The following is a 26,136-nucleotide window of genomic DNA, read 5'->3' on the forward strand; positions in this document are numbered from 1 at the left end:
GCGATTCCGGATTGCGACTTACTACAGCGTCCCGTTCTGCTTCGGGCGTTTCTCCCAGGTGACAGGCTTCGTAGACAACAACCCCCGATGATCGAGTCGTAGGGTGATGGAAAATAGCCGGAAAATCCTTGCCTTCCGCATTCAGGGATTGCAAACGACGATAACTTCTCAAGCGATCGGCATTCTGCGTGCCGATAGTGATCATGTTGTTGTTTAAGTTGACTCGAGCACAATCTTCCTTGAGTTCCGGTACCGGGCCTAGATTCACTGAGACAGCGATTGCCTGAGGAACTAACTGCTCTGGGGCTTTAAGCCCGAACCTCAAAGCCTCTAGGTCGCACGACTACTTTATGGTAGTCTGCCGGCAGAGGGAATTTCGGACGCGCCTTCGATGAGGTTGACTCCTGTGGCGTCCATCCTGGCGCTGCTTCTTGCCGCCTTCCAGGCACGGGCGGATTGCCTGGATCCGATGTGGCTGTGCTTCTGGTGGTGTCCCAGGACTCGTTCCCAGCCCTCTTTCGAGAGCTGTTCCGAGGAAACGTCTTCACCGGCAAAGGAGTATATTCCATTCTTCTTGGCTTAAAGGGCTTGCGTTGGTGCGGTGTTACCAACGAAGCGTTGGGGGACGCAAAGTCTAACACGACCCAGCATTCCCGTACACTTGGTGATTCAAGAAGCCGCTAGAGTGGTCGGCGGATGACCTACCTGCACGTAAACTGGCTTCGGCTTTCCGGGAGCACTGTCAGATATCACCACGGCATGCGAGCGATTGCCTACGTGGCGAGTAGCAGCCCTCGAGCAGGATCGAAGAGCGGAGCACATAAAAACACGTCCGCTCCCTCCAGGGCGTCAAGAGCGTTTCCTCCGTAACTACAGAAAATAAACGATGCTTTGTGGCGAGACAAGGAGAGCGCATTCGTGACGACAACGCTTTCGCCGGGCTGACTGGCCGAAGGCGTAACATTGGTCGGTAGATGAAGAAATCGAAGGTGGATAAAATTAAAACTTTCATTTCCTTCCTCTCGTATATGAGCCCAGCAATTGGAGATGTGCAGTCATTACCTACGGGTGAGGAGGAGAGCTGCCGAGCTGGCAGCGGATATCGTGGCTGCAGCGCGCGTCCTTGCTTCCCACGGACGCAATGCGATAATTCTCCTTCCCTGATATTTCTGCGAAGTAGACATTAGACATTAGACATTATTTATTCATCATGAATTTGTACATCAACATAGGCAAACAACTGTTGGGCCCTTAGCCAAGGCTAGTGTGGGCCCATGTGGTATACATGCGTTTGTGCTGCGGCGATCAGGACAGTGATGAACAAATGTATATTGATTATACATAATTGTACAGGATGAGAAACAAGAGGAAAAAAGAAAACATACATCAGTGCAACAATGGAATAGTGTTACAGAAAAAATATCACCACAAAGCAACATTCTTAACTAATTTTTGAGAAATATAATCTTTTTATAGAAAATAAAAAGTTACTGGCACTCTTCACTTCTATTGGTAAGGCGTTCCATATCTTTGTACCATGATACTGAATTAGTCTTTGACCGTATGTGTTTCGGGTAACTGGTAAATTGAAATTTATGTTAGTACCAAGTTCCCGTGCAGGGAGAGAAAGGCATCAGGAAGAATTTTCAAGCTCAATTTTGTGAACAACTCGCTAGATGCATTGCAACAGTGTGCATGCAGGACGAGGCATTGTACGCAAAGGTCGCCGACAACATTAACCGCGCCAGCCTGGGAGCAGATCGAGGCAGCTGCAGTTACCACGTGTAGCGCTACAGAGGCGACCTTACACAAGTGACTTGCTCTGAAACCCTCGCGTGCTCATTATCGCACTTCGTCACTGACTTCTTGAACCTCGCAGGATTCCGCTGTTTCTTGCGGATTCTTTTTTTCTTCTTCTTTACCAGCCGTGCTCTCGTATAGCCGCAACGGTTTCATGGCTCATATTTCGCGGGCCTGATGTCGCATTAAGCGAGGAAGCAGCCACCACCGACGGGGCTACCGTATAAACCGAAGCTGGAGCGCAAACGCACACACTTGTGCTAGAGCATATATATGCCCGTGCGTGTTGCACTACAGTGCAGTTCCAATGCCAGGGTGTGGCACTACTGTCACGCGGCCTGCCCCAAATCGCCGCCAGCGCTACAAACGCTAGGCGGCGCACACCACGCATATCGCCTCACCTCGCCGTACTGCGTCAGGTGCACGAGGCGCATGAGCATGGCGCACAGGAAGAGCGTCGCCAGTGCCATGCCCACGGTGCCGTCGCTGAGGCGCTCGTCGACCACCCTCAGCGTCAGCTGGAGCCCGTACAGCCCGGAGCATCCCACGACCAGCAGCAAGTCCAGCAGGTTGTACTGCTCGATGCGCACGAAACGCTGGCCGTACACGAACACCTGCGACACGAAGCGTGCAATATGCGAAATGAAGCCGAACCCGAGGTTATAACGAGCGGGCTTACGCTAGCTAAAGAAAGTTCGATATATAAGCTAAATTCCACACACCCATGCATCGTCGTCTACATGTAGAGAAAACTCAAACGAACTTTTGCGATGTGTTGGTTATACACGAATTTGCTATCTCCCGTGGAGAAAAAAAAAACAGAAAAACAACGAAGCAATTAATTTATTGGAAAATAAATTTCTGGTTAATATTTTTTGCAATTCTTTGCTGACTTCACAACTTACCAGCGATTGGAGGACAGCCCAAATTGTGCCCATCTTTGAAAAGGGAGACCGCCTGACACTAGGAAATTACTGTCCTATTTCACTAACTTCGCAATGCTGTAAAATTATTCAACATATCATAGCTACTAGTACAACGAACTTCCTCGAGGAACGCTGCATATTGACCAAAGTTCAGCATGGGCCTCGGAAAGGATTATCAACCGAAGCTCAACTCGTCACGTCATTTCATTCTCCCGCATTAACACTTGACAGACACGGTAGGATAGATGTGCTTTTCTTGGATTTTTGCAAAGCCTTCGATAAAGTTCCTCATAGTAAACTCATTTTCAAAGTTGAAACAATAGGCAGTCTACATATACTTTTTGGTTTGATTTCAGCCTACTTGAATAATCGCAAACAATGCGTTGACGTAGCAGGTCAACACTCGGGCTGTCTTGCAGTCACATCTGGTGTAGCTCAAGGCAGTGTGTTATGCCCTTTGCTCGTTATATACTAATGATATTGTTGATCTTGTTCGCCCTGGTGTAGAAATAAGATTGTTTGCTGATGATTGTGTTTCGTTTAAAGAAATTAGTTCCACTAACGATTACAACAACCTCAACACTAGTCTGGGCAATATAGTACATGAATGTTGTACAAAATGGGCAATGACCCTTAACACGAGCAAATGTGCCTGCCTTCCAGTAACTCGCAAAAAAATCCGCTGTCATTTACCTACATATTAGGACCTTCGCCATTACAAGAAGTAAGTTGCTATAAATACCTCGGTGTAACGCTCACTTCAAACCTGTCTCGGAATCTTCATCTTGATAATGCCTGTCTATCTGCATTCCGCAAGCTTTTTGTCCTTAAACAAACTTGAACCTTCTCCCACTAATGATAAGCTCCCCTGCTATACTGCTCTTGTGCGGCCAAGACTGGAATATCAGTGTATTATATGGGATCCTCATGCTAAGTGCAACATTGATAGTCTTGAACGTATTCAGAGAAAGGCCGTAAAGTTTATTTTTAATATATTTTCCACATTAGGTTCACCTTCTGATTTAATGCAAGCAAATGACATTCCCCTATTACACGCACGAAGGCGAAACTTTAGAATTTCTCTCGAACTGCATGGCTTACCAAGGCAAGTGATCAAACTGTGAAGTAACCTCTCCGAGCCTGTATTATTGTTGCTTTCTTTCGTTGCTGTTTCTTTTGTATTTCTTTTCTATTTGTATCGACCGCGATGCTTGGACCATGAGTGCGCAATATCACATAAATAAATGAAATAAAAATAACTACGCGTAGTGTAGTCAATATTTATTCGTGCGTTGAACTCAGGTCTATATTGTAGCCCACTTTCATCAATGTTTGCACAGAACCAGTGCAACACATACTGCAGAAAGTGCACAAAATATAGCATGACTAAAACCAATAAAAATAAGTGGTACCCGGACTCTCGTTCGCAGCATGCGAGCACCTTTATGGAGCTGGCAGCGGGCGCCTCGAGTTGTTCATTGTGAGCGAGTTATTTTCCAAGAGTATCGATCGGTAAGTTTCGCGTGTACGATATAGAGATTAATTCACTCTGTCCAGTCTAACTGTAATATATTCGAGCTAGACTATATCTCGTTCGATTCAACCATGACACTCTAAGAAAAGTGAACAGGCCGCGGGGCGTATCTTGTCCCCAAACAATGACCATCATCTATCTTGACTGCCTTTTCTTCAACGCTGCGAAGCCGCTACTTCCAAGTTACGAACGGCATGCGGATTATCAGCGTGAAACAGCATTCTTGAGAGGAAAGCACCTAATGCCGAGTTTTCAAGAAAGGAAACGCAAGCAATGCAATACATAGAACGATTATTGTTTGGGAACACGATACACCTCCAAAGGGTCTAAAGTTTTTTTTTTAGAGTGCAGTTCACAAGGTGCTGCGCTCTAGGCTATTTGTTCAACGGTGCGGCATGGCTTCTACACGTTGGTTCAAGCGGCGGGCGGGCTTCGTGTGGGACGAATTCACAGGATTGGTTCACAGGGGAGGCGACTCAGTATTTGGCTTAGCGCGGATCGATCTGTGTATACGAGTACGGACCCTAGAATGAACTGACGTGAACGCGCTAGCACAGATACGAGCTACACACGAAGGAGGTGGCGCACACCGAGGTGCTAGGAAATGTGCCCGGTCTGATGCGTCTGCGGTGACCAATGGAAGCACCATGTCGTCCAGAGAGAAGCGTTCTTTTTGGGCCAGAGTATACAGGCGCTACACGCCGGGAAGACGTCATTGATTGATTGATTGATTGATTTGTAGCGTTTATTGGCGCAAGGGCCAGATGTGGCCAAAGAGGGCCAAGCCGATGATTCGTGCTTCTCAATGATATATGAGTTAATTGCGCGGAGTATATGAAACACGGCTGTATAGAGGCCTAAAAGTATTCGCTAAAAAGTGCAAAATATACATGTGTAGCAATGTGGCTCTAAAAGGGCCTGAAGTTTATTCGCTCTAAAGTGGTAAAATACAAGTATATACATCAAAAATTGCAGTGATTGATCGTGTCTGCGATGACAATAGATGTTTCACGAGATGAAAGATGATCAGTAAAGTATGTAGTGTCTCTAGCACTAGTGCCTCAGCAAGGCCTTAAAAGACGTCATGGCCGCGTCACGGTGGCGCCTCCCTTACAGGGGAAGGGTAATCGTTCTGCAGGCAACCCTGATAAAGTTGCTTCGCTAGCTTGCTAACTGGTTCAGCTAAGCGACGGTAACGTTTGCCGAGTCCTGTAGATACACGTTTGGCATGGCGCGCATGTAAAGGTATGCGCTCGGTACTGGTTGTTTGTGTGCTGCGAGCAGCCAGGGTTGTTCGCAGCACACAAACAACCAGCACATGCGCATTTACATGCCTCGACTCTATACCGGTGGGAGGCTGACTGCACAACGCCCCTGCACACAATGTAGGACGCCCAATCGAATCCACGATGCACCATCTGCTTCCGGGTGTGATGCCACCCAACGGGATGCATTATGACCGCAAATAAATCATCGAGCTCCCCGTTTCTATTTGGTCTGCGGGCTTCCGAATGCAGCAGCCGCAGTTCAAAAATCAGGCATATTTCTGCCGTCGGGTGATGTCTAGACGTCCACCACGAACGAAAGATTTCGTGTACACTATATGTGGTGTATAGGGCCATCTGTTGGGGCCTTGCTGGGGATGTGTATGTAGGCGAAGCTTCTCACCATGATGGACATCTCCGTGGCGAACGCGGCCAGGTAGGCGGTCTGCACGCCGATCGCCAGCACTCCGACCTGGTGGTCGTACACGGGCAGAAGCAGGACTCCCCCGAGGCAAGCGGCAGCGCTAGCGGTGACCGAGCACTGGACCAGGTCGTAGCGCGGGTGCTCGAACACCTCGACGACGCGTTCGCGGATGCTCATCTCGAACGAGTACTCGCCGCCCTCGCCCCGGTCGGCGAGGCCTTCGCAGCCGAAGTCGTCGCCGCCGGTGCCGCTCTTCAGCAAGGACTTCTGCGCGAGTGTACACACGGGGGCTTCGATCCACTTCAGATTCAACGGGCACCAGTGGCATCAAGGCCGGGTGCCCGTAAAGAAGTCTCAAACAAACGCCATCGTGTGTCCGTAAAGAAGTCTCACACGTACCATCGAGGTCACTGTTTTAGCGATCATGTATCATCATCATCATCATCATCATAATCATCATCATCATCATCATCATCCAGGTTACGCCCACTGCGGGCAAAAGCCTCTCCCATACTTCTCCAACTACTGCGGTCATGTAATTGTGGCCTCGTTGTCCCTGGAAACTTCTTAATCTCATCCGCCCACCTGACTTCCTGCCGCCCCCTGCTACGCTTCCCTTCCCTTGGAATCTAGTCCGTAACCCTTAATGACCATCGGTTACCTTCCCCCCTCATCACATGTCCTGACCATGCCACTATTTCTTTTTCTTGATTTCAACTAAGATGTCATTAACTCGCGTTTGTTCCCTCACCCAATCTGCTCTCTTCTTATCCCTTAACGTTACACCTACCATTCTCTCCATAGCTCGTTGCGCCGTCCTCAATTTAAGTAGAAACCTTTCCGTAAGCATCCAGGTTTCTGCCCCGTACGTGAGTACTGGTAAGACACAGCTATTATACACTTTTATCTTGAGGGATAATGGCAACCTGCTGTTCATGATCTGAGAATGCCTGCCAAACGCACCCCACCCTATTCTTATTCTTCTGATTATTTCCGTCTCATGATCCGGATCCGCGGTCACTACCTGTCCTAAGTAGATGCATTCGCTTACCACTTCCAGTGTCTCTCTTCCTATCGTAAACTGCTGTTCTCTTCCGAGACGGTTAAACATTACTTTAGTTTTCTGCAGATTAATGTTTAGACCCACCCTTCTGCTTTGCCTCTCCAGGTCAGTGAGCATGCACTGCAATTGGTTCCCGGAGTCACTAAGCAAGGCAGTATCATCAGCGAATCGCAAGTTACTAGGGTATTCTCCATTAACTCTTATCCCCAATCCTTCCCAATCCAGGTCTCTGAATACCTCCTGTAAACACGCTGTGAATAGCATTGGAGAGATCGTATCTCCCTGCCTGACGCCTTTCTTTAATGGGATTTTGTTGCTTTCTTTATGGAGGACTATGGTGGCTGTGGAGCCGCTATAGATATCTTCCAGTATTTTTACATACGGCTCATCTACACCCTGATTCCGTAATGCCTCCATGACTGCTGAGGTTTCGACTGAATCAAACGCTTTCTCGTAATCAATGAAATCTATATATAAAGGTTGGTTATATTCCGCATATTTCTCTATCAACTGACTGATAGTGTGAATATGGTCTATTGTTGAGTAGCCTTTACGGAATCCTGCCTGGTCCTTTGGTTGACGGAAGTCTAAGGTGTTCCTGATTCTATTTGCAATTACCTTAGTAAATACTTTGTATGCAATGGACAGTAAGCTGATCGGTCTATAATTTTTCAAGTCTTTGACGTCCGCTTTCTTATGGATTAGGATTATGTTAGCGTTCTTCCGAGATTCCGATACGCTTGAGGTCATGATGCATTGCGTATACAGGGTGGCCAGTTCCTCTAGAACAATCTGCCCACCATCCTTCAACAAATCTGCTGTTACCTGATCCTCCCTTTGCATAGCTCCCAAGCCTTTTTTTCCTTTTTCCGGCATTAGTTGCGAGACGTCAAGTTCCTCTAGACTATTATCTCTTCCATTATTGTCGTGGGTGGCTCTGGTACTGTATAAATCTCTATAGAACTCCTCAGCCACTTGAACGATCTCATCCATATTAGTAACGATATTGCCGGCTTTGTATCTTAACGCATACATCTGATTCTTGCCTATTCCTAGTTTCTTCATTGCTTTTAGGGTTCCTATGTTCCTGAGAACATGTTCAGTTTTATCCATATTATACTTCCTTATGTCAGCTGCCATACGCTTGTTGATTAACTTGGAAAGTTCTGCCAGTTCTATTCTAGCTGAAGGGTTAGAGGCTTTCATACATTGGCGTTTCTTGATCAGATCTTTCGTCTCCTGCGATAGCTTACTGGCATCCTGTCTAACGGAGTTACCACCGACTTCTATTGCACATTCCTTAATGATGCCCATAAGATTGTCGTTCATATCCTCAACACTAAGGCCCTCTTACTGAGTTAAGGTCGAGTATACCTGTTCTGTAGCTTGATCCTGAATCCCCCTATTTTTCCTCTAACCGCTAACTCACTGATCGGCTTCTTATGTACCAGTTTCTTCCGTTCCCTCCTCAAGTCTAGGCTAACTCGAGTTCGTACCATCGTATGGTCACTGCAGCGCACCTTGCCGAGCACGTCCACATCTTGTATAATGCCAGGGTTAGCGCAGAGTAAAAGCCTATTTCATTTCTAATCTCGCAATTGGGGCTCCTCCACGTCCATTTTCGGCTATCCCGCTTGCGGAAGAATGTATTCATTATCCGCATATTATTCTGTTCTGCAAACTCTACTAATAACTCCCCCTGCTATTCCTAGAGCCTATGCCATATTCCCCCACTGACTTGTCTCAAGCCTGCTTCTTGCCTACCCTGGCATTGAAGTCACCCATCAGTACAGTGTATTTTGTTTTGACTTTACTCATCGCCAATTCCACGTCTTCATAGAAGTGTATCGTTTATAAGTGTATCGTGTATCAGATATGGCCTTCATACGCTATCATCGCTAGTGGATATCTGTTCCATGCCGACAGCGTGAAATTCCGCGGTATCATCTGGTGAGCAAAACCTAAAAACACTTTCGCAGCTCTCGGTGGCGTCTCAGGCCTAACACCCGCGAAACAAACAACCGATGTCAATAATAACGACAAGCAGCGCCGATAGTTTCTCCTCAGCTTGAGACGAGATGAGGCGAAGCGATGGCAAAGCATTACTATGAATGCGAAAGCATTATTTGGGTCGTGAAGCGCAAAATTCTGCAGCGTGGCCGGAGATAGCACGAAAAGTCACGTGGTCACAGAGACGCGCTCGTGCCACTGCTCGCGCGTTCGTCGTCGTCGTCTTCCGCAGCTGGCTCCGATGCCGCTCTTCATGCCAGCGTTCCCATACTGTCCCCCTCTCTCTGCGAAGGCGCTGACGGTACTGACCAAAGAGATTTACGATAATAAATTATGAAGTTATATAAAAAAATAAAAGCTTGTTTTTTCGGGCTAGAATATTGCCATTGGCTTAATCGTCATATCGCGATCTCCCATAACAAGTTGTCAAGACGTTCAATTATGATTCTAAAACGAGTGACACAGGCAGACCCATCTAGAATAATCTGCATGGCAAAACTGGCCGTTTCAAAACCGCTGAAAGCGGAAAGAAAACGCTTCCTCTACTACGCCACATCCTAACGTTAATCGATTCCCTTACTAAGATGGCGGCGGCCGGCTTCAATTTCAGGGCACCACCTCCACTCCAGAATTATTTTTTTAAACGTCCTTTGTACTGACCTACTGCCAGTCAATGCGATGATTTCGATGAGGTATGTCACGCGCTTCGATCGGCGAACCTTTGACAGAGATCGTACAAAAAGTCACGTGGTCGCGGAGACAGACCGCGCCGGTGGCCGGTTTTTAAGGTCGGCGTCGCGGCGCTGCCATGGAGGGCGCGGTAACTTCACTGAGTTCTTTCGTGCGCTCCGATTAACGAACCTTCCACTTCTCAGTCAGTAGCTGCGCCCGGCTCCTTTGGATGGACGTCCACGCAAGCACGCGAATAAGGCCGAGGCACGTGATGTGAGAAATGATACACGGCTATGTGAAAACAATACCATTACGTTTCGTAAAACGAGTCGTCATCGGGAAGACGTCGCAATGCGTTCGCATCCATCGACGTAGGGATACCTAAGTGTCCTCGGTGTTTTTTTTTTTCGTCTGTCACGAGAGAGAAAAAGTTGCAAGAGCAAGTTTAGATCAAATTAAGCGGACTGGTCGCTTCCATGTTGTTGCGCAATGATGCTGTACCCGGCGGAAGTCGCCGCATGGGCTTCTGGGCGACAAGCGAAAGTGCTAGCTGGCCAGAAACCGGCGACGCGAAAGTGAAAAAAATTCCGCTGTGCGAGGATGGAACACCAGCGAAGCTGTATTGCTCAACAGTTATACCAAGTTCTATATGCTGGTTATGCTACATTGGTTGAATGAAGGCACAAACACATAACTTCGTTGCTTGTGTCGTCTTTTCTTCTGCTTTCTTCTTTTCCTTTCTTTAAGTTTTCTTTTCTTTATTTTCTTTAAATTTTACATTTTATTTATTTTTTTTATTTTATAGACACACACTAACGTTCCTACACGCATCGTCATAGACTAGAGAGTTTGGGCAACAGCGTTCATCGCTCCGGCGCATTGTTTTAAAGTGAAACCTCTACTCCTCGAGGTACAAATCCCAAGGTCAATCTCGGCACGAGTCTGACCTTCTGCCGCAGGCGCGCAAGTGTGAAGGTGTGACGTCACGTCACGTGATCCGCTGCGGAGAGGCGTTGCAGCTGCGCCAGGCCCCGACACTCCCACGTTCCAGCGATGACCACAGAGGGCGAAAAATCAACCGCGGCGCGTTCCAGCATCAAGCTCTGCCATTTCTTTTTAGCTGTTTATAAGTGGTCGCCAGCCACCATCTGGGACGTGTTGCTACCGCCATCAAGAAAGACATTCAAAAGGAACGGACAGTCCCATTGATCCCAGCGGCGGAATTGGCTGTATGTTAGCGCACCAAGCCGCCGGCATTAATACGTGAACCATACTTCCTGGTTCGGTTTTGGGCGCGTGCGTTTTGAACGCTAGCTGGCACGTGTCCTGCCGGCTGCACTGATCGCCGTAGCTTTTGATGTTTCGCTTCTGCTGCTCAACCGGGCGTGGTTTTGGTGAATCATTTTTTAAAAAATGATTCACTCATTTAGTAAATCATTTAGTAAAAATCATTTTAGTAAAAATCAATCATTTAGTAAAAATGAATACGAACGATCTTTACAAGCCTGCATCGAATCTATGCAACGTGTAATTACATAAGGTAGACGCAAGACGCCATGGGAAATGAGGAAATGTTTATTTTGCTCTATATAAATGGTTTTTCCAGGCTTCTTGCGCATTCATCCAATGTTGTGGCACCAGGTAAGCAGCAGTAGCTGCAGTACGAAGCTCCACCGGAGAGCATCAGCTGAAGAAAGAAAATTAAGAGCATGTGTCATTTTGGTATTTAGACCTTATGGGAATACTGCGTGTAGAGGCGAAACGTGCTAAAGTGGTGAGTGGGCGGCATTAAAAACAATTGGCTTTTACATACATGGCCTAGAAAATACCCGACTCCATCTGAAACAATACCGTTAACTATTACGAAAACATCCGATTTCCAATCATTCCCCCATTTCCGGGCCTTATTTCCTGCACCTTAAGAACCCAAATACACGGGCGACTGCGCGTTTCCAAAACAACTTGGCCATATATAGGCGACGCGATACTACACGCTACGTACACACAGTGGCCACAACACAAGCTCTCAGCCAGACCATGCTAGACGCTCGCAGAATGCCTTCTACTCGCACTCAAGACAAATGCTTGGTGCAAAGGCAGTTTTCAATCGTTCAGAAGACATAACTGTCGGGTTACAAGTTCCTGGTTTTTGAGCTCCTCGGCGTTATCAATCGCGCGTTCGGCTGGCACAGGCAAACACACTCCCGTTTTATCCCTCTTGGCAATCGTTCTGCGCGTTTTGGACAAGCGTGACCACCGAAAGAAGGTGTCTGTTGTTGCGGGGCCAGAAAAAGCGTCACAAACTTGTAACACTAATGGTATCTTCGACTGGGCGCCTGTATGCCCCGAAGCAGAGTCGGGTAGATCGGTCGTTTCCCGAGCTCAAAGGTAGGGGACAAGCGCGCAAGCCGAACGTGCGACTCGCTCTCGGAGGAGGAAATTGCTGATGCGAAACCACGTGACTACTGCCAACGTCCGATGTTTCGCCTATCCAAAGCTCCCAGCGCTGCCGGAAAAACCGGCGGACGTGCTGGCGGGACGAACGTTCGTCGAGACGCCAGCATGCAGTGGCCTAGGTTGCCAAGGTTACGGTGGGCCGTCGCCAACAGCAGCGACGCGGCGCTGCGATGACGTTTTAATCTCGATGACTGCTCCGACGACAGGGCTCAGAGCGCCTCAGAGCGCTCCAAGATAGAGGAGAGCAATCGAGAAGAACCAGCCGAACGCAGGGCGCGCACCCTCTTTCAACCAGCCGAAGACAACGCTGCTCGCGAGAGCGCTCCAGAGTGCTCAGAAACGACCAGCCGAAGATAGCATAAGATTCAGTACAGGCCAAACTACCTTTGTCACCACGGCCGAGCTGCTCTTAACTGCGTCACAATGCCAGGCGCGCAGAGCGTGCCCCAAGCGTATCTCCAAAATAACACAATCCTCAAAATGACGAATTGCAATAATGTTGAGCGTGAGAGAAAGTGTCATGAACTTGTCCCAGTAAGGTACAGTACGCGCGAAACTAAGTGCGTCACACGGCCGAGCTGCTTTTTGTTAACTAGGTCACAAAGCCGGATGCAGCGAGCGTACCCAAGAACTAGCGAAATAAATTACAGTAATGTTGGGGCCCACAGAAAGCGTAGCAAATATCTCGCAGTACGAGTCATTAACTCAAATTAACTGCGCCAGGACGGAGGAACTGTTCTTCGCTAACTGCGTCACAAGTCTCAGATCTGTGCATTAAGCCTAGAATTGCTTGAAATGCGTCGCAGACTGGCAGACAAAATGTCTTACCTGGCCGCGATCCAATAGTAAAGTGGTGCACGCCGTGTCAAAGTGCAGCCGGAGCGCAAGAACGTGCCAGGAACCCAACAAGGCAGGTGTCAGGGAGTAATCGTGAGACGGGTCGCCGAATAGAACATGTATGCACAGCCGCCTGGCTCGCTTCGATGGCGTGCAGTTAGCGTGTTGCTAGGTGGCGCAAGAAAATGAGTGGCAAAGTACCAGTTCATTTACACGCAAAGCTTCTGCAGCTATAATGGGAAAGGTTATGCAGTTTCACACTTTCGGTGGTCGCTGCAGCTAACAGAGGACATATCAATACGACGTATTTCCTATCGCGAATTTCGACCGGATCTCCTCATTCGCTACATACATTACTGTGTTATAGCTCGCGCCCAACACAAGTTCACGCAGTTTCGTCTAATTTTAAGGATGAAGCAGGCCTCGCCAACTAGGGCGAAGCCTTACAAAAATTGGTGCATACGTACATAATGAGTGATCAGTAAGAATGGTACGTACGATGCAGGCAAAGCGAATCGATGAGATGGATTCACCTGGCTCCCGCTGCCTATGCACAGTATCCTGGTTTCTTTTACGTGAGAGAGCATTACACGAGCGTTCAATGAAAAACACTCGAGTTGAGCATTACAATTTTGTCAAAATGAGCTTCCATAACATACAACTGTTATTGAGAAGTTTAGTTTTTTTATTTTATTAGCGAAGAAAGTGTTAATGAGCTTTGTCATACGAGCAACGCACGAACAGGGACGCCTGCGCGGCATTTTGTTCCCGTTGCTTCCGCCACCGTCGCGCTGCCGATATATTTGACGGGCGAGGGGGCCAGCGGGGAAGGAGGAGCAAGGCGCCTATTTCCACCTCTCCCTGTGCGACCGTGTGTGTGAGGGGCCGGCTCTTCGGTAAAACGGTTTTACAGCGAAACTGTGAGCCTCTCGTTGGTCAGCATTTTTTTGTGTGTCCGCGTCCGTGGGCAAGAATGTGGACCGATTCCTGAGGTAGTGCTATAATAATAATAATAATAATAATAATAATAATAATAATAATAATAATAATAATAATAATAATAATAATAATAATAATAATAATAATAATAATAATAATAATAATAATAATAATAATAATAATACCTTTATTCATGAAAACAAGTGCTACAAAGTGGTGCCAAGGTATTAGGAAAAAAGTTGGTAAAAAAAAAAGCAACTTGACTGCTCCTAATAACCACAGGGCCCAAAGGCCCTCTGGTTATTAGGAGCAAGGAGCGAGAAAAAAATGAAGAGAAAAAAAGAAAACGAAAGGAAAGAAGAAGAACGAAAAGAGAGAAAGAAAAGAGAGAGTAAGGGCATATAGCACCAAAGGGGATCTCATTTAAACAAATTTGCTTCGCACATCAAACAGCTCGGCAAAAATAAACGATATAGGTATATAGATACACACAACTCTTTAAAAAAGAAGATTAGGTATATATGGTCAAACCCAATTCTTGGGGCAATAGAAATTATACAGTTCACTACCAGAACAATTAGGTACATCGATGGACGCAGACCTGAGATTATTTAGCAAAGTGGGGAGAGTGTAACAAGTCATCTGGGTTACCATAAGTTGAACGCATATGCGGCACATGCCAGTATTCCAGGAACCTGGTGTTATAACATGGGATGTTGTGTTCTAATCTAGCCAGAGATGAAACAAGGCTGTTTGTTGTTCTGTTTGGTTGCTTTTAGGTAACCAAGAGCAAGGCGATAGTTAAACATATCACTGACTTTTTTTACCCGAAGTTTTTAAAATAGGGGCTCAGATGGGGAGTCAAAGGGCATATCACTAATTACGCGAACAATTTTCTTTTGTATTACAAGCAAACGGTTAATATTTGTAACAGATGTGGTGCCCCAAATAAGGCAGCAATAATGAAGGTGGCCTTGAGGAGCGCTTTGTTTTAGTGCGAGTTGGAAAATGCCGGTCGGAGAGCACACAAGAAATGCTCAGGAAAGTTTCATATGCGAAGTAAGCACAGTTTGACTGAAAAATTCAACTCGAGTCAATATTTCGCAGTTCATCACAAAATTTATGCATTCGCAATGGGGTAATTAGTCGTCTGGAAAATTCACACGGCGAAGATCTTTTAATTTTGCAGTTTAAACTGAAAACAGTTGGCATGTGATCACTCAAAACAAAAGACCAGACACCAGCTTTTGTATTACACTCAGGGAAATTGGTGAAAAATAAATCAATACAGGTGGCTGTGTGGCCGGTCACTCTTGTCGGCAATGAGATAACATTTGAAGAACCGTAAGAATGTAATAAGAGCTTAAAGTCATGACGCAAGTGGGTTAATGCAAGTAGGTCCATATTAATGTCGCCAACCCCAATAACTTCGTAGTGGTTATTAGAGATATAAGTAAAGAAGTTTTCAAGGAACAGAAAGAAAACACTCAATGTTACCATCAAGCGCCGTACTATATCGCCCCCGCTGCTCAGGTGAAGCACGCTTCTAGCTCTCCGCTGGCACGCGTCACGCCGGCTGCACTGATCGGCGTAGCATTGGATTTTTCGCTTCTGCTGCTCACCCGCACGCGATCTGTGGGGGGTCGTTTTATTATTTCTCAAAAATGATTGCGAACGACCTCTACAAGCCTGCATGGAATCTATGCAACGTGAAATTACATAAGGTAGACGCACGACGCCTTGTGAAATGAGGAAACGCTTATTTTGCTATGACGTAGTAGTTCTGTGGAAATCCTCAAGGTGGAGAGAAGCAAGGAATAAAGGAAAAATCAGACATTGGATTTCCTTTGTAGCAGTTGCTACGAATGGCTGGATGTCTGATTTTCCCTTTATTTTCCCCGTTTATTTTGCTCTATATAAGTGCTTTTCCTAGGCTTTTCGTGCATTCATACAATGTTGTGGCACCACGTAAGCAGCAGTAGTTCCCGTACGAAGCTCCACCGCAGGGCATCAGCTGAACAAAGTAAAATAAGAGCGTGTGTCATTTCGGTATTTAGACCCTATGGGAATACCGCGTGTAGAGGTTGAGGGACGGACTTCAGGATGAAAAACAAAACTGGGAGGGTTTATTTTACATTATATACAGAGAGGTGAGAGTCAATGAACACTTGTACAGTCATTACGGGCCGGCAGCAACTGGGACGCTGCGGCCCGCGGCAAGAAGTTCGAGAGAGGTGAATCAGGGAATCAGGGAATGCTCTGCTCTCTCTGGAATGCTTCTTATAAACCCTTCGAGCACTGGAAGTCGCGTCATGTTTGACCAATGGGAGAGTCCGCTCAGATGACGCCATTTTCAGCCAATGGTTGGCGCCCGTATCGCGTTGTCACACCCGGCGGCTCTTTGCGGTCTTGCCTCGCAGACTTGCAATACGCTTCTTCCAAGGCGGAGAATGGGGGGGTGCTCGTGCTCCATTGTCCGAGTGCCGACCTGCTCCCGGTACTACGGCCGCGCAGCGGTAGCAAATGTCTTCTTCAAAGGCGAAGAGGGACGATTGGGCTCCATTGTCCGAGGACCCTTTCTAATCCCGGCGGCGTACGAACTTGTTTGCAAGTGTCCTGCCTCAGGAATGTGGCACCCCTGCTTCTGCATTCCTCAATTAGCTGTGCTGCGATTCAAAGTGGTTTGGGGAACTCGAAGTAGCCTCAGGAAACGGCGCCATATCTAACACGCGTGTAGAGGCGAAACGTGTGAAAGTGGTGACTGGGCGGCATTACAAACAAAAGCAATTCGCTTTTACATACATGGCATAGAAGATATCCGGCTCATCCCAAACACTACCGTACATATTGCGAAAACATCCGATTTCCAAGCATTCCCCCGTTTCCGGGGTAAATTTCCTGCACCTTAAGAACCCAAATACACGGGCGACTGCGCGTTTCCAAAACAACTTGGCCATAGCCGACGCGATAGTTTACGCCACGTACACACAAGTGGCCACAACACAAGCTCTCAGCCAGACCATGCTAGACGCTCGCAGAATGCCTTCTACTCGCACTCAAGACAAATGCTTGGTGCAAAGCCGGTTTTCAATCGTTCAGAAGACAGAACTTTCGGGTTACAAGTTCCTTTTGAGCTCCTTGGCGTTATCTATCGCGCGTTCTGCCGGCACAGGCAAACACACTCCCGTTTCATCACTCTTGGCAATCACTCGTCGCGTTTTCGACAAGCGTGACCACCGAAAGAAGCTGTCTGTTGTTGTGGGGCCAGAAAAAGCGTCAAAAACTTGTCCCTCTAAGATTCAGTACACGCCAAAATGCATTTGCCACCACGGCTGAGCTGCTATTTCTTAACTGGGTCACAACGCCAGGCGCGCCGAGCGTGCCCCAAGAGTATCCCAAAAAAAATTACCGACGATTACGTTACTTCCTAATGCGAAATTTGAGCGCAGCAAATAAGCTGTTTCACCTTTTCGATAGATTGAGGCAAAGAAATCGAGCAACACATGTATGCGCTATCACAGAATTTTTTTTTTTATTTTTCACACGTATTCCTTTAACAAAGACTCCACTAACAGTTCTTGACAGTCATGAAGGAAGCTTTGTGGTCGGAGAAATAGACTGATATATGTTCGACTTGGTACACCAATGCTTGATTCTCAAAGACGAGATCTATACAAGTGCCTCGCGAGGTTATCACAGCCGTGGGACGCGTTACGAGCGAGAGGAACGGGATGTTCTCCCGCATAAGTGTTAGGAAATTGCTGTTTGTCTTTATGTCAACATTAAAGTCCCCCACTACTAACATCGGTGTGGATCGATGGACGGTTAATGCGAGTTGCAGGAAGTGCACGACGTCTTTCGTGAGTGCGGTAGCGGACTCACGAAAGCGGTATCAGTCGGTCGCTGCTAGCGCTGGGGGGATGAAAGGGGGGCGGAGCTGGTTACGAGGCCGACGATAACGCCGACGACGACGCGAAACCCAGGAACGGACGCCAAAGAGCCATTTGTGTAGCCAGCCCTCCTCCACAGTCTCTCCTCCTCCTTTCCATCATCCTCCCTCGACCGGAGAGCCGACAGCGCGCATGCGCGGCGGCGGAGCAGATTCGTCGGCGAGCTGGTTACGAGGCCGACGACAACGCCGACGACGACGACGACGACGACGACGACGCGAAACCCAGGAACGGACGCCAAAGAGCTGCGCTCTAAAATAACGAATTACAATATGGTTAAGGGTTAGAGAAAGCGCCACGAACTTGTCCCAGCAAGGTACAGTACGCGCGAAACTAACTGCGTCATACGGCCGAGCTACTTTTTGCCAAGTGCGTAACAAAGCCGGATGCAGCGAGCGTACCCAACAACTAGCGAAATAAGTTGCAGCAATGTCGGGGTCCACAGCCAAACATCTCGCAGTAGGAGTCATTAACTCGATTTGACTACGCTAGCACGGCGGAGCTGTTTTTCGCTAACTGCGTCACAAGTCTCAGTTCTGTGCATTAAGCCTAAAATTGCTTGAAATGCGTCGCAGACTAGCCAACAAAATTTCTTACCTGGTCGTAATCCAATAGTAAAGTGGTGCCGTGTCAAAGTGCAGCCGGAACGCAAGATTACGCCAGAAGCCGAAAAAAAAAACAAGGCCACATCGGAAGGGGGGGGGGGGAGGGGGAGAAACATTTTAAAAATATGGGGTTTTGCGTGCCAGATATAGCTTTCATTGATTACGAGAAAGCGTTTGATTCAGTCGAAACCTCAGCAGTCATGGAGGCATTACGGAATCAGGGTGTGGACGAGCCGTATGTAAAGATACTGAAAGTTATCTATAGCGGCTCCACAGCCACCGTGGTCCTCCATAAAGAAAGCACCAAAATCCCAATAAAGAAAGGCGTCAGGCAGGGAGATACGATCTCTCCAATGCCATTCACAGCGTGTTTACAAGAGGTATTCAGAGACCTGGATAGGGAAGAATTGGGGATAAGAGTTAATGGAGAATACCTTAGTAACTTGCGATTCACTGATGATATTGACACGTGTACTTAACCTTATCGGGCGACCACGTTTCGCCGCCTAACAAATGTTATCGCACAGCGCAGGACGCGCCTGCATGTAAAAGAAGTTTCTGGAATGTTATCGATGGTTCCGTCCGCTGTCTTTTACCGCAACTTGTGTAATCTGATTGCATCTATGCGCTACGCGAATAGTGTATAGAACTTTGTGGAAGACACGCGGGTCCCAGCGGTTAATCTGGAACATTCGACGACCGATCTATAAAAGCCGACGCGCTTGACCCGCTGATCAGAATATCGACGATCGCCGACCGTGTTCGCCGCTATCGTTGTGCTATAAGTGTAGCCTGTTTTTGTGGGCACAGGTTCGCCCATTAAAGTTAAGTTTGTCTTTCACAGTATTGCTACTGCGTTCTTCAACGTCACCACCACGTGAAAATATTGCCTTGCTTAGTAACTCAGGGGACCAATTGCAATGCATGCTCACTGACCTGGAGAGGCAAAGCAGAAGGTTGGGTCTAAACATTAATCTGCACAATACTAAAGTAATGTTTAACAGTCTCGGAAGAGAACAGCAGTTTACGATAGGAAGAGAGACACTGGAAGTGGTAAGCGAATACATCTACTTAGGACAGGTAGTGACCGCGGATCCGCATCATAAGACTGAAATAATCAGAAGAATAAGAATGGGCTGGAGTGCGTTTGGCAGGCATTCTCAGATCATGAACAGCAGGTCGCAATTGTCCCTTAAGTGCATAACAGCTGTGTTGTTCCAGTGCTCACCTACGGGGCAGAAACCTGGGGGTTTACGAAAATGGTTCTACTCAAATTAAGGACGACGCAATGAGCTATGGAAAGAAGAATGATGGGTGTAATGTTAAGGGATATGAAATGAGCAGATTGGGTGAGGGAACAAACGCGAGTTATGACATCTTAGTTGAAATCAAGAAAAAGAAATGGGCATGGGCAGGACATGGAATGAGGAGGGAAGATAACCGATGGTCATTAAGGGTTACGGACTGGATTCCAAGGGAAGGGAAGCGTGGCAGGGGGCGGCAGAAAGTTAGGTGGGCGGATGAGATTAAGAACTTTGCAGGGACAACATGGCCACAATTAGCACAGGACCGGGGTAGTTGGAAAAGTATGGGAGAGGCCTTTGCCTTGCAGTGGGCGTAACTAAGGCTGATGATGATGATGACGTGCCAAACCACTTTCTGATTATGGGGCATGCAGTAGTGGAGGACTCCGGAAATTTCGACCACCTGGGGTTCTTGAACGTGCACTTAAATCTAAGTGCACGGGTGTTCTCGCATTTGGGCCCCAGTAAATGCGGCTGCCGAGGCCGGGATTCGATCACGCGCTCAGCAGCCCAACACGATAGCCACTGAGCAACCACGGCGGGTCGGGAGAAAATTCGTGTGAGATGCGTCGCCGAACAAGGGAACATGTACAGCCGCATCGCCCGCTTCGATGGCGTGTCTGTTCACCGGCCTGGCGGGTTGTTAGCGCGTTGCTACGTGACGCAAGAGAACAAGCACACAGAATGAAATTTCAACAAGAGCGGGCGCTCCCATAGAGCCCAGCGGCCGAGTTGACTGTAGCACACCAAGCGGATGGTATTAACTCCATCCGGTTTCGGTTTTGGGCGCGCGCGTTTTGAAAACCAGTTGGTACACGCCGCGCCGGCTCCGCTGCTCGGCGCGGCATTTATTTATATCTTTTTCGCTTCTACTGAACCCCGCGTGGCCTTGGCGTGGAATCGTTTCATTATTTAGTAGAAATGATTGCGAACGACCGTTACGAGACTGCGCCGAATCTGTCAGGTGCAATTTCATAAAGAAAACGAAAGCCGTCTTCTGAAATGATAGAATGTTTATTTTGCTCTATATAAATGCTCGTTCCGGGCTTCTTCTGCATTCATCCAAAGTTGTGGCACCAGGTAAGCAGCAGTCGTTGCCTTACGAAGCTCCACCGGCTGCCATCAGCTGAAAGAAAGTAAATTACAAGCATGTATCTTTTTCGCATATTGACCTAACAGGAGTATTGCGTGTAGAGGCGAAACGTGCGTAAGTGGTGAATGAGCGGCACTACAGATAAATTCACTTTTACGTATACATTTCACAGCAATGACTCCTCTCAAACAATGCCATAAAATGTGAAGAAAACATCCGATTTTCAAGCATCCCTTTCTTCCCGGGCATTATTTCCTGCACTTTAAGAGAACAAATACACGGGTGACTGCGTGTTTCCAAAACAACTTGGCCTCAGTCGACGCGATGGTACGCCAAGTACGCAGAGTTGGCTACAACACAGGCTCAGCCAGACCATGTTACACGCTCGCAGAATGCCTTCTAGTCGTAGTCAAGACAGATTCGTGGGTGCAAAGACTGTTTTCAGTCGCTTAGAAGACATAAATGTCATGTTCTTGAGCTGCTCCTCCGTGTTATCTTTTACGCGTCCTGCCTGCGGTAGCAACACCCCGTGTTATCACTCTCGGCAATCACTCGTCGCGTTTTCGACAAGTGTGAGTATTGAAATAAGGTATATGTTGTTGCAGGGCTATAAAATGCGTCACAAACTTGTCCCACTAAAATTCAGTACACGCAAAACTAACTCACTATGGCCGGCTTGCTTTTCTGCTAACAGCTTCACAACCCCAGGCGCGGCAAGCAAGCCTCAAGATATCCCAAAAAGTTACCAAATGAATTACAATACTTTTTCGGGTCAGAGAATGCGTCACGAACTTCTACCACTAAGACTCAGTACACGCGAAACTAACTGCGGCACACAGCCGAGGTGCTTTTCGCTAACTGCGCCACTGCGCCGAGCGCGGCCACTGTGCTTGAAAAGTACCCCAAAAAGTAGCGAAATTAGTTACAATAATGTCTGGTGTCAGAGAAAGCGCCAAAACTTGTCCTGGAAAGATTCAGCACACGCGAAACTGCGTCACACGGCCAAGGTGCTTTTCTTCACAAAGCCAGCTGCGGTGAGCGTGCCCAAAAACTACCGAAATAAGTTTTAATTATGCTTGGGCTCATAGAAAGCGTAGCAAACATCTCCCAGTACGAATAATTAACTCAGATTAACTAGGCTTGGACGGCGGAGCTGTTTTTCGACAACTGCGTCACTATATATAGGTTCATGCAGTTTTGTGCAGTAAGCCTAAATGTGCTCGAAGTGCGTCGCAAACTGTCAAACAAAATTCCTCACCTTGTTGTGGTCCAGTAGTGCAGCTGTACCGTGCCGAAATGCAGAGGGAACACAAAAGAACGCCGGGAGCCCAAAAAACGGGCTAAATCCAAAAAAGACTGGTCGCCGAGCACGCGAGCGTCACATGCGCAGCCGGCCTCGCTCACTCCTGCGGCTTGTCTGGCGTGCCGCTAACTTGTTGCTAGGCAACGCAACAAAAATAAGTCGCAAAGTAGTTCATTTACACGCAAAACTTTTTCACTTTTAGTGGGAAAGAATTTAAAAAATAACGCGTTGTCTGTAGGTTTATTTTACATTCTTTTTTTCCTGATGCTAGCGTCAACTAACGGATGGAGTTGAAACTAGGCGTGACGTGCTTCCTGTTGCCAGTTTTTGAAGAGTGTCCCCTTTTGTTGAATTTCTTTCCCTATGGCATAAGTGGCAAAGTACAAGTTCATTTATAAGCAAAGCTTCTTCGGTTTTCGTAGGACGGATCAGTGTATTACGAATTGACAACGTCGCGACAAGCAGCGTGTCCAAATACATTCATCTGCCTCTCGCTGCCCATGCAAAGTGTTCTAGCTTCTTTTACGTGAGATAGCAATGCACAAGCGTTGAATTAAAAACATTCGAGGTGACCATTACAATTTCGTGAAAACGAGCGTCCATAACACAAAACTCTTATTTAGAAGTTTACTTTTATTATTTTATTAGCGAACAAAATGTTAATGAGCTTTGTCATACGAGCATCGGACGAAGAGCCACCATCGCGCAGCCGACATATTTGACGGGCGAGGGGGCCAGCGGGGAAGGAGGATCCTGGCCGCGCTATCCACCACTGGACTGAGCGACCGCGAGAGCGGCCGGCTTTTCGGTTCTTCCCACACGGTTATGCCCCAAAAGTAAACAGTTTTACAGCGCAGCTGTGAGCCTCTCGTTGGTCAGCATTTTTGTCTGTGTCTGCGTCCGTGGGCAAGAATGTGGACCGATTCCGGAGGTAGTGCAATACCGGACCGACCCGCTGCGGAGGTGAAGCACGCTCCAAGCACTCAGCAACGTGAAGCCAGAAGTGCATACATTCTTTGGAATCTCGCATTAAACATACAGAACACCATTCGTTTCAATAAAGAACAAGCAGAAAACAACCATTCGAACCACATATTTGATGACTAGGCAGAGAAAGATTGACAAGGACGTTCTGTGCTACTTCTCGATGCATATGTGCGTGCCGTATAGTGGTTTGAATATCGGGTTTCTGTACTAGAGGTCATGTGCTGGAATCCTGCCGTCCGACAGTTTCAATAATGTTTATTCATTTACTAGGCAGCACCTCGTTGAAAATGACCAGTTTACAAAGTCACGTATAGCCGCTTGAAGCCAGAAGGACGAAGTCTTGGCAAATCCACGTACTACCCATGATTCCCGTGCTGGCCGAACCACCCCGATTGCAGCTCGCATAAACGTTCCTGTTGCGGCACTGCTATGGGTAGGCCACACAGAGTTAGGGCTCCCGAGGAACAGCATGAATGCGAAGAAATTCGAAGGGAACTGAGAAACGTCAATGTCAACAACGGCGACGCGCACGTGCCATGTATGAAAATCTTGCCCGAGAAAGCCGATCGCAAGCGCCAAGCCAGGCACGACCCGAACGCTCTTGCTCGAGAAGCTCAGCGCAATAGACAAGCCCGGCAGGATGAGGGCGTCCGCGCCAGAGTTCCGGAGCGCAAGCGACGAGCCCGCCAAGACGACGGTGAGCGCCGGTAAGCTGAGAACGCTGCGGAACGACAGAAGTACCATGTGGATCAGCTGTCCAATTTTAAGGGGGCCGACACCGAATCAAGCGTCAGTTCGTGGGCCACGCATCTGCATGGTGTATCGTGCAGTGTATGTGACCACCTGTGATATGAAAGTGACGTATATTTCGAGAATGAAGGACGCTGCGGAGAAGGAACCGGCTCTCCCTGTTCTCAGGGAGGCGCTCACACGTCACAAACCTCAGAGTGTGCACTGCGGAAATCGTAGCGGAACCCACCACGATTTACGGCAGCGCACACAAAGCGATCATCACTGCCATTACTCTAAAGCAATAAAATATTTCATGCCCCTAGTAGCAGGTGCAGTGGCCTTGCAACAGCTTCGCTGGACGTTCACTTCCGCAGGGCCGGGATGGTGAGTCAATTTTTTACTCACTAGCTCAGGTTCGGCGAGTTGCTCAGCTTTCCACGGAAGTTTGTGCAGATCGTCATGTGTCTTCGACAGCGATAGGCTTGATTGCCATTCGTTCAGACGCCGAGCGAAAGCCGATGATGACAGCGACAGCGTCGCTTTAGCACTACTGGCAAATTCATGGCTTTTCGTTTTAGAGCGCTCTGGCAATGCTTCAAAGTTCGTAGAAGACGCAATCTGACAGAGATATCGGGTCGTCATTGGAGTCTGTTTATACTAGTGGTAAAGCGTATAGTAGCTGTTTTATACAACTATTGTATCGCTGCCGGAGCGCTCGGAAACAACCAGCCGAATATGCCCTAAGATTCAATGCGAATGCTTGGCCGGATCGTGCCGTACCATTGTCCCATACCTAAGTAAAGAGCGGACACTCAAGCCGTTTCGCGGCCTAGCAAGTAAGGGTCTGACCACCCGCCAGGCGGCGTAGCGATTTGCGCTTCCACTTTACTTCAAGTGTTGACAGCTTATCATGCGTCTACGGGTTTACGTCCACGCATCCCGTTTCCATAGAGGCGTTGATGGTGCGTCGGTCATGTGGCAATGGTTACGACGACTCCACTGCGCTTTTTCACGCGTCGCCTCGCTCGTGTGGTAAGGTGTCTCCTTCTCTCTGCAGAGATAATTTTATTGTTTTTTGCGTTAAGAACATTGTCAGGAAGACGTAAGCTGGGTGAGCTTAGCTTGCACGTGTAGCATATAATCTGAGCCGTGGCCCCCGTTAACCATGCAGCCATCCGTTTGTTGTTGAACCCATCTTTTCCGGATGAGCACGTGCATTGCTTCAAACGCGTAATTTTCTATAAGTCATTCGCAAGACCTTAGGTTTAAAGTAGAGAACTTGTTATATGCGGCTCACCTGTACCATCACACAAATGTTTCATTTGGCGCGGCTCGAGAAGTGTAATGCGCATTTGGGATCGTTGTGTGAAGGACGTTTACCTCACTGCACGCGGCGTGCGCCTGGCCCAGTTCGCAAATGCCACTTTTACTTGACGCGTAGCTTGCCATTGTTAAAGCATTCTTCTTGTAGTTTGTGTATTTACCAAGCGTGTGATCCAGCATTTTTTCTGTCCAATTCCCTCAGAAACGGTGAAAGAACTGCAATAAAGAGAGCTCTGACCGCATTATTTTTGCAGTCCGCGTGAGCTGATTCTGCGTTGCTGGTTCTTCGAGGAGCATGGCGGCTTTTGCAGGAAAAAGTTTGCGATCCGCGAGCTTATTACGTCCATTTGTACGGTACGCTTAAAAAGGAAATATTACAGCTCTCGCGCTTCCCTAGAAACGACGCACTGAAAACTTTTGTGCCCAAGGTAAACCAGAATAAAAAATATCGTTATCGAAACCAAAACCGAGCTAAACCACCCGTCTCAAGTCTCGGAAGACGAAATTAGCGGTCTGATTGGCCGCTCAGGGCGCTGGGGGCTGTGCAGTAGCTCGGCCGCAGGCCCGTGCAGGAGTGTCCGCTCTTTACCAGTATCATTTTATTTATTATTATTTATTATTACCCTATGGACCAAAGGCATAAAAGAGAGGAGTAGGTTACACCAAATGAGAAAAAGAAACAAATATAAGCAGTCAGAACGTTGAAGTAAAAAGGTTTCTGATTATGTAGTTTTAGCTTGGGTTTACAACGTGATGATAAATCGGTAGCAAATTAAGATAGCAAAGCGGTAAATACAAATGCACTTAGGTCACAACCATACAGTAAACGGCAAAAGAATATATGTTCCTCTATGTCCGCACCATGATAGACGCGCATGCGTACTGTCCCGTCGTGTCTCAAAGCCACTTCTA

General features: G+C 47.7%; 1 protein-coding gene across 9 annotated transcripts in view; it reads right to left on the bottom strand.

Annotated features, from left to right (window-relative positions):
• The window catches only part of LOC135912552 (sperm-specific sodium:proton exchanger-like), a 270,794-nt gene that overhangs the window by 37,998 nt on the left and 206,660 nt on the right, over positions 1-26,136 (bottom strand). For all 9 annotated transcript variants that reach the window (XM_070533980.1, XM_070533982.1, XM_065445019.1 and 6 more), the window contains 2 exons: positions 5,929-6,216; positions 2,202-2,414 (listed from right to left, as the gene is read on the bottom strand). In XM_070533980.1, coding sequence (XP_070390081.1) covers positions 2,202-2,414; positions 5,929-6,216 — 501 coding nt within the window. The remainder of the gene's footprint in view (positions 1-2,201; positions 2,415-5,928; positions 6,217-26,136) is intronic.

This window comes from Dermacentor albipictus, chromosome 2 (genome assembly GCF_038994185.2).
Source record: "Dermacentor albipictus isolate Rhodes 1998 colony chromosome 2, USDA_Dalb.pri_finalv2, whole genome shotgun sequence".
Classification (NCBI taxonomy): Eukaryota; Metazoa; Arthropoda; class Arachnida; order Ixodida; family Ixodidae; genus Dermacentor; species Dermacentor albipictus.